General features: G+C 34.2%; 1 protein-coding gene across 1 annotated transcript; it reads right to left on the bottom strand.

Annotated features, from left to right (window-relative positions):
• Window positions 1-7,704: 7,704 nt before the first annotated feature.
• On the bottom strand, window positions 7,705-14,667 carry ODAM (odontogenic, ameloblast associated; the record flags this gene model as incomplete). The annotated part of the gene is made up of 10 exons (XM_079153377.1): window positions 7,705-7,734; window positions 8,076-8,237; window positions 8,649-8,720; window positions 9,362-9,409; window positions 10,276-10,380; window positions 12,308-12,355; window positions 12,814-13,047; window positions 13,904-13,951; window positions 14,488-14,529; window positions 14,617-14,667. The coding sequence occupies 10 exons, from the start codon at window positions 14,665-14,667 to the stop codon at window positions 7,705-7,707; spliced, it is 840 nt and encodes a 279-aa protein (XP_079009503.1).
• Between the last annotated feature and the right edge of the window lie 372 nt (window positions 14,668-15,039).

Consider the following 15,039-nt stretch of genomic DNA (forward strand, 5'->3'; position numbering starts at 1 on the left):
TTGCTCTCTTATGACTATTTCAGTTAGCCACTCCCCAAACTTGATGCAAAAAAACCAACAAAAAACAATTCTACTTAGTAAAAGATTCCTGTCATTCATTTCCTTTTACTAGCCCAAGTACAAATTCGGAGAAAATCTTCTAAGTCCTGCAGTTTCAAATTCCTTGTGTAACTCATTGAGTGCTGAATACTCTTTGACTTCAAATGCCAGAAACCTTTTGTGTTCCGTCTCTACTTTTGTTTCAAACAGTACACTAATCATTTTCTCTTTGCATTTCTTTTCACTTGAGTCCACATTTACTTTGGAGGTTTTCTGAAGAGTCAGGTACCCCTTGATGTTGTTTCTTTCTCCTTGTAGTAAAATCAGTATTATTTTACCCAAGAACATCAGTCTTCCTGTCAGACTTAAGCCTGAAGCCCACTTCTCCATGGTTTTGACGTATTTAGTCCTTGCTCTCATGTGATCTAAATGTAAAAGAGTTATCCACAATCCATCATCCACAGTTATATTTAAAAATAAGATACATTTTGATTGAGACAAGAAAAGTTTTGAAAACAATTATAAAATGATTTTAGCATAATGCAATATCTTAGAAGATAAATATTGACCTTTTTATTTTCAAGATATAAAGAATGAGCAAAGTTCTTAAGAGAGTTTGATTTATATACAAAGTGTATTGGTAGCATTTTAATGTCTTCTTTTTTGAGGGGGAAAAATAGGGCCACTCAGCTTTTGGCCTTTGTGAGTTAAGTTATGAAATGGGAGAATTAAGTTATTTCCAAAGCAGTTGTATTTGGTAATTCATTAAGTATTTATGTTGCCTTAATTATTTGCAAGGCATGGTGCATGTCACCATATAATGGCAATTAGGGAAGTCCGTATCCAGACCTATAGCCTATTAGATAAATAAAAGTAACAATAGAATTTATTTTGAAATGACTGAGGAAATTTCTATGGTACCCACCATAGAAATGCACAGAAATTAAGATATAAAAGTTCATAAGATTTTAGCCAAATGAAAAGGATTAGGAAAAATGTTATGAACAGAGGAAAAAGAGACTGAAATTTCAAAGATCAGAGGTACGTGGCTTATTCCATGAAAGACAAAGGAGTTAACATTGACTGGAGTACAACAATGAAGGGCAGGTACGACTAAGGTATCATTAGGAACAAGTGATGATGGAATTTTTAAGCCAGGTAGAGGAGTTTGAAATTTAAACAGAGTTCAATGTATTGGATAGTTTGAAGCTTGGGAGGGACATAATCCGTCTGCCATTTTTGAATGATCACTCTGTTAGCCTATCACATTTATAGGTGTTGTCTATTAATCTTCCTGAAAGACGATGGTGATCTTCAGGAAAGGTGGTGACAGTGAAGATGAAGACAAAACAATTCAAGAGATCCTTATGAGGGAAAACATTAAGAATATAGATTTGCATTCTCTGATAAAGAGGCTTATGTTGCACTAAACTTTATCTTGGTAGCAATTATAAATGGACCAAAGATGAAAACAACAGTTTGAAGTCACCGTGATCAAATGCAGGCAAAAATTCAAGAAAATTAGACTCTTGGTGAGAAGGGTGAGAGCCACATTTGTTTGACTGTCTTCATCTATGTTTCCCACCTGCTGGGTGTGGGGTGGGTTATCCTACCCGAAGAAAGTCACAATCATTTTCGCCTGAGGCATCAGAGGAGAAAGTTGGGGAATAGCAGAGGGGATCAGTCTCATAAAGAAGGGTAACTCTGAAGTAAGAGCCTTGAAGTTTGAGTACACTCTTCATCCAAATCCTTGGTGGACTCCCAAACCATGCATGTGTAAGGTGAGAGGTTAAGAAGCCCAGGGTTTTGAAAACAACAGTCAAAAATCTGAAAAGTTTAGAGATTTCAGCAGTTTCCTTGCTGTAGAGACTGAGATTAGAGTTCTACCAACTTAGGTGGATAGACACCCTGGCTTTCCACTGGAATATCAGAACAGTGACCCACAGGTACAAAGCCTACATTGATAGGACTGAGTTTTGCCCTAGTATTAAGGATGAGTGTGAAATAAATATATAAACAAGTAAGTAACGACAACACAAACAAAAATAAAATAAGCCACCGTAAGATCAATGTAGAGGAACACTCTTGGAGAAAGATGGTAGAATTCAGTTTCTGTTTTGTCACTTACAATGTTAGTAAGCAGTTGAAAAAAGAAACAAGAACAACAAAATAGATATGTGAAAGAAATCAGGAAATGTGCCTATGCTCAAAAGCAAAAGTCAATAGAAACAGACCCACCATCTAGACACTGAAAACAGCAGACAAAAACCTTAAAATAACTAGGAAAAGCATGTTAAAGGATTGACAGGAAAATGATTAATACATTAAAGGAAGAATCTGGAAATTTCTGGGAGATTAGAAAACTATTTAAAAATCAAATGGAAATCATAGAATTAAAATTTTTAAGAATAAAGAACCCAGTAGATGATATTAAACTGCAGTATAAATATAATAAAGTATTAATGAATATGAAGGTCAATGGAAATTTTCCAAATTGACACACTCAGGAAAAACAAATTAACAAAGGCTCCATGATTATCAAATAATCTAATATAAATGCAACTGGAGTTTGAGAATGGAGAAGAGAGAAATGGAACCAAAAACAAGTAGAAGAGTCACAAGGAAACGTTTCCAAATTTGATCAAAACCAACACACAAATCCAGGAAGCTCAGTGTAAATAGGATTCATCAGTGGTAAATACACCTAAGTCTATTATAGTAAAACTGCAGAATGCCAAAGATGTAGGAAGTCTTAAAACAGCTAAAATTTTTTTTTTAAAAAACCCATCGTATGCAGGGAAACTTCATCCAAACCAGTGGAGGCCAGAAGATAATGTAATGACATCTCTGAAGTGTGAAAAGAAAAGAATTTTATGACCAGAAAAAATTATCTACAAGACGTGGACATAAAAAAATGACATTTTTTAAAAATAAAAATGGAGGGAATTCATAGCCATTAAGCACAAAATAAAATTTGGGAAAAAAATTTTCAGATTAAAGGGAAATTATTTCAGATGAAAATAGACCTATAGGAAGGCAGGATAAGAATCAAAAAATGTAAGTGAAAATAGAGTATTTTGTTTTTTCTTATATTCTTTAAAAGTTAATTAATATGAAAATAGTAAACTTCAAAAAAGATATTTGGGGCCTAAGAATGTAGCTCAGTGGTAGAGCCCTTGCCCAGCATTTGAGAGGCCCTGGGTTCAAACCCCAGCACACCACACACACACACACACACACACACACGCACACGCACGCACACACACACACACACACACACACACACACATAAACACACACACACACACACACACAGATATACAAAAGGCCAGTAAGCATTGACAATAAAGTAACATAATTAGTCATCAAGCAAATGTAAACAAAAAGCCATCGATGTCTCATCCTACTCATTAAAGTAGCTAAAATTAAATGCAGAATCCTTAACTACAGTATTTAATATATGAGACTATAAATATGCTGAAGTTTAGATTTAGAACTCCGTGATTCCTTATAAATGCTATTAAAGTCACAATAGAAATGTTCATGCACTTGTTTTTGAAAAAGAGAGAAAAAAAGAACTGAGTTCTAGCTCTGCAAAGATTAAAAGTGTTGTATGGCAGGAGAGGAACCAAGGAAAATATTTTTTTAAAAAGGGCAAACAATTATAAATGTTGGCTAGAAGGTGGATGGCGTGGGATTCTTATACATTGTTTACCAGGGTACATGGCACAGCTACACTAGCACATATTTAAAAGGCTCCTATTGCGTCTACTTATCCTTGATATGAAAACACAATTTTACAAACAGAGGTGTACGCGAACATTCATAGCAGCTTTATTTTCCTGCTGATCAATAATTCAAAACACCACACATGTTCTAAAATAAAAGATGTGGATAAAAAAATGTAATATATATTCCTATAATATAATATAACATTGAAGCAACAACGTGAGAGAGTCACAAAAGCATTGAATAAAAGAAGCCAGGACCAAAGAAATGCCGTGTATGATTTAAATAGAACAGGCCAAGTTAACATATGTTGATAGAAATAAAAGAAGAAATTGTTTACAATAAGTAAGAAGATTAGATTGACCAGAAAAGAGCAGGAAGAATTTTATGGGGGTGTTGGAATTGTTCTGTCTTTGGATGTGGTGGTTGTTATAAGGTATATATATTTATCTAGACTTGTCAAATTCTACAATTAATCTTATACTTGTCAAGTATTATTAAGTTATGATGAAAGATTGGATATGGATGTGTTAAAATGTTAAAAGGAAGCGCCATAAAAATTTTGAATTTATTTTAGTGAACAGTAATTAATAAATTAATTGATCACTCCAAACCACAAGTGATTTGGGAGCTTCACTGAGGAACCACAAGGGGGAGAATTATATTTTTCGGTGGCACAGAGTTAAAGCAAAGACATTGGTTACCCTTAGACAGTTGCCTTATTTGGTCTATCCTGCCGCAAAGTCCCTCTGTGTTTGTTGGTGTTTCTGACTGGTGGAGCTGAATTTCTGTTTTCTCTTAATATAGGCATTAACAAGAAATAGCTTAAGTTGTTTGGCTTATGTTTGCAAATAAAGCAAGGTTAAGTCACCATGAGGCCTAACTAACTTTGTCTTCTTGGGGATTCTTCATGTCTCATCTCTATTTTAATTCAATAACAGACGTTAATACTGGGGGTGAGGTCAAGCATGGATTCTGTATTCCAGTCTAGAACTAATGTTCTTAAAATACATTTGTAGGAAGAACTCAGTGGAGAGGAGTGGAGAGGGAAAGTTTTGAAGCTGTACTGTTAAACACAAAGTGAAGGCAAATTTGATTTTATTTATGAATTTATTTATTTTATTTGGTCTTTTTAGATGTACATGACAGTAGAGTGTATTTTGACATATCGTACATACATGGAGTATAACTTCCCATTCTTGTGGTTGTACATGATGTGGAGTTATACTGGTCTTTCCCATTCCCTTCCCCCTTCCCTTCATTTCCCTTTGAAGTAAAAGTAAAGTTGATTTTAGAAAAATTATTCTACATAGAAATTTTCTGGTCAAACCTGTTCAAAACATAACTGCATCTTTGTTTTTATCAGGGCTGAGAGAGAGGTGGTGTGTTAGGGTTAAAACAAACAAAAACCATAGTTCTTTGTAGGTATTCTGGTGCTATTTCCTTAAACTTCACCTCTTGTCTTCCTACTTTTAGTAACCAAAATGATAGAATTTAAAGCTCTTTCATAAAATATTTTGTAAACAAAGAACATTTATTGATAGTGATTCTAGTATTCAAGTATTCAAACATGTTTTTTGCAGATGAATACTTGAACAAAACTCAACATCTTTCTATAACAGATTGGTATAGGACAAGGATTAGGAAGTTTATTTTCAATCCTTGAGTCATTCAACTGGATTAGTTAAAATTTTCCAGGGTAATAATGCTATGTTAATATTGCCTAGAATAAAGAAATGAGTTCAACATAGTTAGTTTGATACTGTTTTCAATAAAATATTTATTCTTGATAAACTTCTTAGATTTTATTATTATATTATTTCATTTATATCATGCTTATTTACTTCATGCCTTTGTATATTTGACATTGAATTTATGTGATCTCCATATTATTAAACAATGTTCTCTAGAGAGACAGAAGCAATTATATAAACATGAATACACAGAAAGCTATTGGCTCACATAATTGTGCAAGCTAAGATCTACAGTCTGCCCTCTGCAAGTGGGAGGCACAGGAAAGCAGGCTGGGTAGTACTCGTCCACAACTAAATACATCCTGGTCCCAGTCTGAAGGGGTGGAGAACTGAGTGCACCAGTGCTTAACAGTAGGAGAAGATGTTTGTCCTAACTCAGAGAGAGAGAGAGAGAGAGAGAGAGAGAGAGAGAGTGCAAATTTGCCTTTCCCTTACCTTTTTGTTCTAGTCAGGCCCTTAGATTACATGATGACTGCTCATAGCCATAAGGGTGATTTTTATAGTCTACTGATTCAAATACTGGTATCTTCTAAAACATCCTCACAAAACCATCCAGAAATAATGTTTTACCAGTCATCCAGTTATCCTTAGCTTTTTAAATTAGTGCTTTCAGAAATAGGGAAAGTCAAGTATTATTATACCTAATTTATACCTGAGAGATCTAAGATTATTTAAGACTTCTCAAAGGTTCAAGGCAAAAATATGATGAAATTCAAAATCAATGCTCTAGTCTCCGTAGGATCCTGCCTCTTCAGACCAAGCGTATATCTTCCTGAGGATTTATCTTTTTGGAAGAGGACATCTATTTCTCTATGAAGACGTGTTATGTTGAGAACATATATTTCACATCTGTTACCAAATAAATTTGGTTTTCATGGGGAAAGCAACAGGAGGAAGCTGACTGAATAGGTTCAGGAAAAATAAAGAGATGATGACATGTGAAAGCTAGGACAAGTCCCAATTATCACACCCATCACAAATCAATTGACTGTATATCTTTATTCTCATGGATGACACAATTGTACAGAGGCATCCTTTATTAGTACAATTATCCAATTGATTTAATGATATCAGCTCTGCTTTTTGTGTTATTATATTTCAGATTAGGCAATGATAGAATATTTGAAAAGAAATAAGGTTTTATAAATACAGGACTTATTGCATGATTGTATTGCTTTTCTATAACATTTAAACATGACAATACCATTTATAAGTAGGACAAATTCAGGAGAAGAGTGAAGATATTTTGCACATTTCAAAGCACTGATAATAGCACTGAGGAAGCTAATAGTCTAAAATGACATCCAAGGCACTGCCACATCTTTTTCTCTGTAAAATAAGGTAAAAGAGCATTTTGGAATCATTAGGCTGGTTTGTGTAAAATTTCCTAGATGTTTTGTAAATTGCTTACTAAAGAAATAGAAAGCTTTAGTTACACTGGTATTGATTTCACATTAAGCAAAGGCCAAGCTGTACTGACATCCCTTTAGTATTTCTGACTAAATAACTTGTGTTGTACAAAATAGTACATTAATGAGAAGACTTTTGTAATGAGATATGGATAGTATTTACTCCTGATTGTATTTCTATAGAATTTTTTTTTTTATCTGAAGAATGCTGAATATTCTTTTTCAGAGAAGTAGGAATCAGAAGAGACTCATAGGCAGCAGGAAGGAGATTTCAAAACATTTGTCTTTTAGTTTGCACTTCAGGTCAAATAGTTTGATTTTTCATGTGTATTTTTACTTTTTAGTGTCATTCCAGGCCTGCCCTTCTATCAAACACCCACTGTAGCTACAGTAGTCAGCAAAACTCATTTAGACAGGTAATTAATCAGGTTGTTTTGCTAAGGACATCAACATTGAAATTTCCTGGTCGTTATGCAATTTCTTTATTATTTTGATATTTTATTTTATTTCAAGATAATATGGATATATTGGCATTATTATAATGCTTAGCTTGCAAAATGAAATGATTTGGGAGAACTGATTTAGTATAGTCAGAAGTCAATATTGGTTTTTAAAAACTGTTAAAAGTCTCATAATTATTACATTTTTGTAGATATATATAAACACTAGATTGTTTTTCATAATCATTTTGTTAAGAATTCTTTATTAGTTTCTTTGATGCATGACTTTTGGCAAATACCTACCCAAAACTTCTGAATGCTTAGAACAACATCTTATGGCTCTCTTAGGCTATCAGTCTTGGCCTAGTGAGAAAAGGGCGTTCATAAGAAGTTCTTATTAAATTAAAATTAAACTATACTCTGATTATCAAAAGTGATTGATTAATACCATACTCTACTATATTATTAAGTACTTTGGGTTTTTTCCCATATTTTTTATTGGTGCATTCTGATGGAACTTGTTACATATAATTTGGCCAATATCACTTCTGTTTTATTGTTATTTTCATGACAGAGTCTATAAATTAGGTACTAGCTTTATATTTTTCGTTATATATTTCTCATGTTTAGTGAATCTTTGGTTAGCTTTATACTTTCCGTTAGACAGATATTTCTCATGTTTAGTGAATCTTTGGTTACTCTACCTTCTCTTCTGGAAGCACGGGGGCAATAGTTGGATCTACAGCAGAAGCAGAAGCCTTGGTGGTGCTGGGTTTTGGTGAAGTTGACGGCACGAGAACTCCTGCACTGTCATGGATAAATTTTATCCCCTCTTTCTGTAAATACGGGATCACTTCTCCTCCTGGCTATAGAAAGAGAATGAAAGCAAAGTGGTTACAGGTTCTAGTTGGAGGTCAAAACTGGGAAGAATATAAAGCCACAGGATTGAGATAAAAATCAGGCATTATATTCAAGAGGTAAGGTCTTTATTGGTTTTCCATATCATAAATTATTTTTAGCAAGTCTATGACTGTAGTTCATAAATATTGTCTCTTGATATTGCTTTTTGAATAAGGATAAACAAGAGTGATTGGAATAGATAACAATATTTGTGGAACAGACTGAATTGAATCCTGACTGAAAAATATTCCAGAAGAAGCAATGATTGTTGATGGAATCATAATAAAGTTTATATTGAAACAAACATTAGTGAAGGAACCTACAAATCATCAGTTGTTGATTTCCAGTTGCTAGCAAAGTGCTGTCAGGAGTCTTACCATCACAACAGTTTCAGGAGCTGTGCCCAAGAGGGTGTCAAAAGTCAATTGCTGTTGTCCTCCTGGTACACCCTGAAAAACCAGAAAGTTTCAAAAAGTCATATTAGCGCCCTGGCTGGACACTCAGTTCTGTCTCACTTCTGGAAGCTCTGCTTCCTGACATTCCCACTTGGCTCTTGTGTTCTCTTGTCAAGCATCAACAGTCTCAGAGGACACCAACATCAGAGAAGTTTGTCTCTGTATGTGATGAAATTATAAAAACAAGATAATCTTGCTGAAAGCAAGGTCACTGTGCAAGTCACAGAACTGCCCGTGTCCTCACAGTCTGGCTAATACTATGTCTGCTGCTCAGGCACCAATTACAGCCTTGCCTCATCCATATCTTCTGGATACAAATCTTGAAGGTATTTATCATGGAACCACCCCCACTTCTTGACTATACCCACATCAGAGCAGATCACTTCCCTGAACTCTCTCCCAAACATCTAATGTAAGCCAAATAAATCCTTTGAGGTCATGCTCACATCTTCCTATGAAGACATCTCATAGGTCCCGTATGTTCTCCTCATAGTAACATGTGGATTATTACAACTTTGTTCAACTAGAGAAGTGTCCCTGGTGGTATTTAGCTGAAAGACGTTTATATCTTTAATAAAGAATTAAACAAATGGTTTCAAAGGATAGTTTAAAAATGAAGATATTCATTTACTCACAGGTTCTGCTTGTTGTGGAATATATTCAAATTGAGTATAGAATGGTACCTGTCAGATTTTTGAAACATGCATTAGTTTTACTGATGGTTTTTGTCACAAGTTTATGATGAATTTTTATTTACGATTATATCTTTTATATTAATTAAATTTTTTTAAAGTTTATGTTTCAGATGATAACAATTATTATTAAATTAATAAGAATACTTTTAATACCATATTATTTCCAGGATAAAATTCTCTTTACAGAAACATGATGGAATTAGAATTAATATCACCAGTTATTTAAAGTACAATTTCAGTTTTCTGCAATTTGTGAAGACAAATTTTAAAGTGGTGATTAAACTGTTCAAAACGACATTTTCATTTTAACTGAAAGAATGCTAGCTATTCATGGGCCACCTAAATTTACAGTATAATTCTGAATAGTCCTTGTGGACTCACAAAATTAAATATATTTATATCTTATTTTAACTCAAGATCTAGTGGTCAAGGGATATTTCAAGATTGCTATTGTTTTTTACATTTTATTATTTTAAATAATAACTATATGCGAGCATTTATAGACAAAGTTTAAAGTGAGAAAACTTCATTTTCAGAGGTGATTCAGCTTTTTGCCTCTGATTTTATTAGAGTTCATTCACTGATTTAATTCATTTAGAGTCCAGACGACTTGAAGTATTGCCAAATCAGTTTACACGAGTGATTTATAGGAGAAAGCACTATATATCCTCTTATATCTGCCAGGTCAAATATATTTAGTTATTCTTTTCTCTGGGAATTTGCCTTAATCTCGATATTGTCAGGTAGAACTAGCCAGATAAGTCTGAGGATGTAGCTTAGTGGTAGAGTGCTTGCCTAGAATGCACAATGCCCTGAGTTGAAAAAAATTAAAATAAGTAAAACACTTTCAGTACCTGCTCCTCAAATTGTTGCTGCCCTGTTTGTTGGGGTGATTGAGTGACTGTTTGTTGAGCTTGTTCCCAGGGTAGGAGCATGTACACCGGATAATATTGAAGCATCTATTTGTAATCAGAAAAGCATATGAGAGTTTCCATTAGATCAGCATATGTCATACTTCAACTCTTCTAATGTCAATATTCTTTAAAAGCTGTTTTATATATAGCAGTTTTATATTAAGTATGAACAAAAGAGCAGTTAAAGCAGTCCTTCTCAAACTTAAATCCCACATGGTTTGTGTTTAGGGTTACTTAATCAAACAATTTAGGATATAGCAGATTAAACAAGGTAAAATAGGCCTTTTTAAAATAAAAGTACATCTTGAAAACTTTACTTTGCAAATATTAGAAAATGTAAAAATTGCCATTTTATTAAAATAATTCATGTGCATTTTGTAATATGAGGAAAATCCAGAAATAGACAAGTAACAAAATCCCCACTACCTACCTTATCATGTACAGGCTTCCACTTACTTGTCTTACTTACTTGCACATACATAAAGTTTTCTATGCTATTTTGTTTTTTTACATCATTAAATAAGTGATTATATTAGACATGAGATTTCAGAACAACAGCAATGGTGGTTTCAGAACGAGTATATTTTGTGTAGTGGTTCTTTTTCTTTTGGGTGGGGAGTTACCAGGGATTGAACTCAGGGGCACTAATCACATCCCAAGTCCTATGTTGTATTTTATTTAGAGACAGGGTCTCACTGAATTTCTGAGTGCAGTGCTTTTGCTGAGGCTGGCTTTGAACTTGAGATCTTCCTGCCTCAGCCTCTAAAGCCACTGGGATTACAGGTGTGTGCCACTGGGCCTGGCTTGTGTAGTGGTTCTTAGTCCATCCTAAGGATCAAAATCACCTATTGAGCATTTTGGAAGATAAGCAATTTGTCTTCTAATTGTAGGGTTTGATTTATTAAGTGTAGGATAGGGTTCAGTCATTTGTAATTTTCAGAATTATCACCAGTGATTTTGAAGTAAAGTTAAGGTGGAAAGCCACAGGTTTAGTAGTTCAAGAAAGGCTGGAGAATTACATACCAACTCAGCTATTTTCTTTATTGGGATTGGAAATTGGATCTCATTAAGATTAAGTTTCCTGATCCTTAAAATGACATAGTTCTGTTGTCACATATTTAACTCCAAGTGCTGCTGGCATAGAATGAGATAATGTCTAGAATTAAGTTCTGTTTTGTAATGGGGGTGGGGTGAGACAAAGTCACATAATTATAATTACAGAAGAGCCAAGTAGTGTAACTTTTTGTGAAAAGATTGGTTTTCTGCTGGTGAATGATATCATTTATCTCTAGTCCTGTTTCTTTGAACCCCCATATTATTAATTGTCCTAATACTGATATTTTTCCATATTAATATAATTCTATTAATTTGCATTCATTTTTAAAAAATTTCTCTTATTTAGTGGAAATCATCACCATTTGATTATAATATGGAGTCAAATTGGAAATACTTCATGCAAGGACTTGGATATGTTTTCTGTAGAATTTAACTGCCAAATAATGTGGGAAAGTGTTTCTTATCTCTACATCATACTACACTTACCAGTTTAATAGGTGTGGATTTCTATAGCCCTGCTTTAGGAGAACCAGAAATATGAATGTGTCTCTCCCTGCAACAAAATTTAGGATTGTGCATTCAGTCACTGGATTTCTCTTCATGTACTCTTAAATGCCAGTACTTTAGGTGCAGAGAGGGCATCCCCTGGGGATTAGTGAAGTTCCTTTATTTCCAACAGAGGAATATCCTGGGAATTCAGGTGTCCTAGAGATTCTTTAGCTGCTTGTTCTTAAGTTGCAAAGTGAGCCCAACATCCACAGACTAATGCCAGTCCAGCAATGATGGTATCTAGACAGAGTGATACCATGGTGTGGGTGTTAACAGCCTGGCTATCAGAAAGTTAAAGAACAAAAGAAAACAGTGGATGATGCAAGCAGCCACATGTCTCAATAGTAATGATATTCTGTTCACTCACCTGTGCTTGTTCCTGAGGCATTTTGAAGGAAAATACATAGGGCATCATCTGCCAAAAAAAGAGCCATATAAGAAAACTAAACTTTGTTATTTAAAATTATCAAGCTGCTATCTATAAATCTCACCATGTAACTTTATCATTTGCATTACCAAGCTCTGCGCAAAAGGATGACCCATTGTATGAATTATCATTAACAAAATTTGTCTTCTTTTTAAAATGAAATTTTCCTAATTATCTTGTCTGAAACTTGTTTTTAATGCTTTTGATTTCTGGTTGTATCCAGAATAGCTGATTTGAACATTATTATTATTATTGTTGTTATTTTGCGTGTTAAAAATCAGAGAATATAAGGAAGAATTTCAGTGGTTGTAGAAACACAGTATGAAAAAAAAAATTCTTGACTAGGTCTCCTCTGCCTTATTCCAAAAATGATTCATATTCAATTGCCACATTCAACGTGCATTTCTCTTTTCTCAGGACGAGAAGATAGAAGAGGCCCTACTTACATGATTGGGACCCTGCTGGGTCTGGGATGGTGCCTGAGGCTGTGAGGGGCCTAGCTGGCCAGCCTGGGATCCTTGGGCAAAACCAACTTGTCTTGGGAAAGGTATCTGACTTGGGGATAGTCCAGCAAACTGGTCTAGAGTTGACAGTGAGAACTGGGGATGTCCTGGAACCCCAGCCTGCTGCTGCTGTTGTAGAAGGCCAGAGAAGGGAGGAATCCATGAATTAAATGGGCCCTGGAAGGATACAAAGAAAGAAGACGGTCTCTTTTATATTGAAAAGAATTTAAAATCAGTCATGAGTAAGAAAGAAAAAAATCTAAATAATTTCTATATTTTCAATGCTGCATTACCAAAATGGACAGCATCCTGACTCATGAGCCACCGAAACAGTAATAAATTTTTAGTGGTCATGAGAAATATGGAGCAAAAAGAGGAAAATAAAAGAGGGCCATTTCTGCAGTTGCCAGATTGGTTTCAAATCTCGATTTTCCCCCTTTCTCACTAGTTAGGTGAGTTATGACTTTGTGTAAAATAGTTAATTGAACTATCTCATAGTAGGGAAAATTAGTGCCTGATATATATATATATATATATATATATATATATATAATATATATATTATATATATATGTAATATATATAATAAGTTCTCAACAAATAAATGCTAGATTATAGTTTTTTACTTTAATTTTCAAATGTTCATTAGAATATATAGAACGAGCTGGACCCAGGGGTGCACAACTGTAATCTCAGTGACTTGAGGCAGGAGGATTGCAAGTTCAAGGCCAGCCTCAGAAACTTAGTGAGGCCCTGAGCAACTTAGGGAGACCCTGTCTCAAAATTTTAAAAAATATAAAAATTGGGGAATGGGGATGTGGCTCAGTGCTTAAGTGCTCCTGGGTTCAATCCCTGGTATGAAACAAAATAAAACAAACTAACAAAAAATAAAATATAGAACAAATTTATAATATTAAAAATGGAAATTTCAAAAGCAGAATCAGGGTACATCATTTTGTTCTTATACAAAATGCCATAAGAGATGAACAGAAGGAAAATGTTCTCCTTAAGCCGATCATTGAGGTAGAGATACCTGAAGCTGTAGTGGCAAAAGTTGACCATTATTAAGATTCAGAAGTAACTAGAAAAGGAAAGATAATATGAAAAGATTACTATACATGGTAAAATGATTAAGAACAATGTTTACTACAAATACAGTACAAGTCAGAGTTGGTTGATCAGTTTCCTGTTAGAAATGAGACGTTATTCCCACAAAGCTTACATACTTAAATCACAGCGATTAGAGGTTACAGTTGAAAAAAGCAAGCTTGAGATTTAATCACGTCATCTCTGCTGTGTATGAGATTGCACAATTTTATCCTAGTCCAGTGGTTTAGATAGTCATTTTATATATCAACATACATCTGAATTAAGGGCTGTTAGAACAAAATATGTAGAGAATGTTGTCTCTGCCTTTGAAGAACTCCCAATTAAACAAGGAGGCAAAGCTTATTTTATAAGCAAGCTTCTATTCGTAGCAAACACTGTTTGGAATTTATCTGGATATGTGCTTGCTAGTGGATAGGATGTAGGCTAAATCAAAGGAGGCCTTTTATCTCTTCCCACTGAGGTTTTATGAAAAAAATGGAGGATCTTGTTTTAATTATTGAAACTAACCTCATTACTGTTGCTAGCAGACATAAGGCGCCGTGGGATAAGCTAAGAATGAAAAAGAAAAAAAAAAATGGTAAAAAGGGATGGCCATAGGTTTACACTCTGAGATCAAGAGTAAAATGAGACACTTACCGGGGCTGAAAATGTGACTCCGAAGAGTCCAAGAAAAATCATAATTTTCATTTTCAGATGATTATTCCTAGAAAATGAATTATAATAATTTAAAAAGACTCTCTCCTTAAAATTCATGTCAAAAATAAAGTAATGACAAAATAATCAAGTGGTATTATTCAATCAGAGAAATAGTTGAGCAAATTCTTCAGTATTACATTTTATGATTTAAAATAAAAAGTAAATATTTATAACAGAACTCTTTCTTCTCACTCCAGATCAGCATCTTATAGAAACCAAAATTGCTTGACCAACAGACTCATTTGGTAGCATATGATGTAGTTGAATGGGTTAATGAATAATATGGTCTCATCCTTGCGATGCTGTGCACTGGGGGACTATGTCTATCAGACCTTGGGAGACTCATGACTGGGGTCAACTACC

This window comes from Sciurus vulgaris (genome assembly GCF_902686455.1).
Source record: "Sciurus vulgaris genome assembly, chromosome: 9".
Lineage (NCBI taxonomy): Eukaryota > Metazoa > Chordata > Mammalia > Rodentia > Sciuridae > Sciurus > Sciurus vulgaris.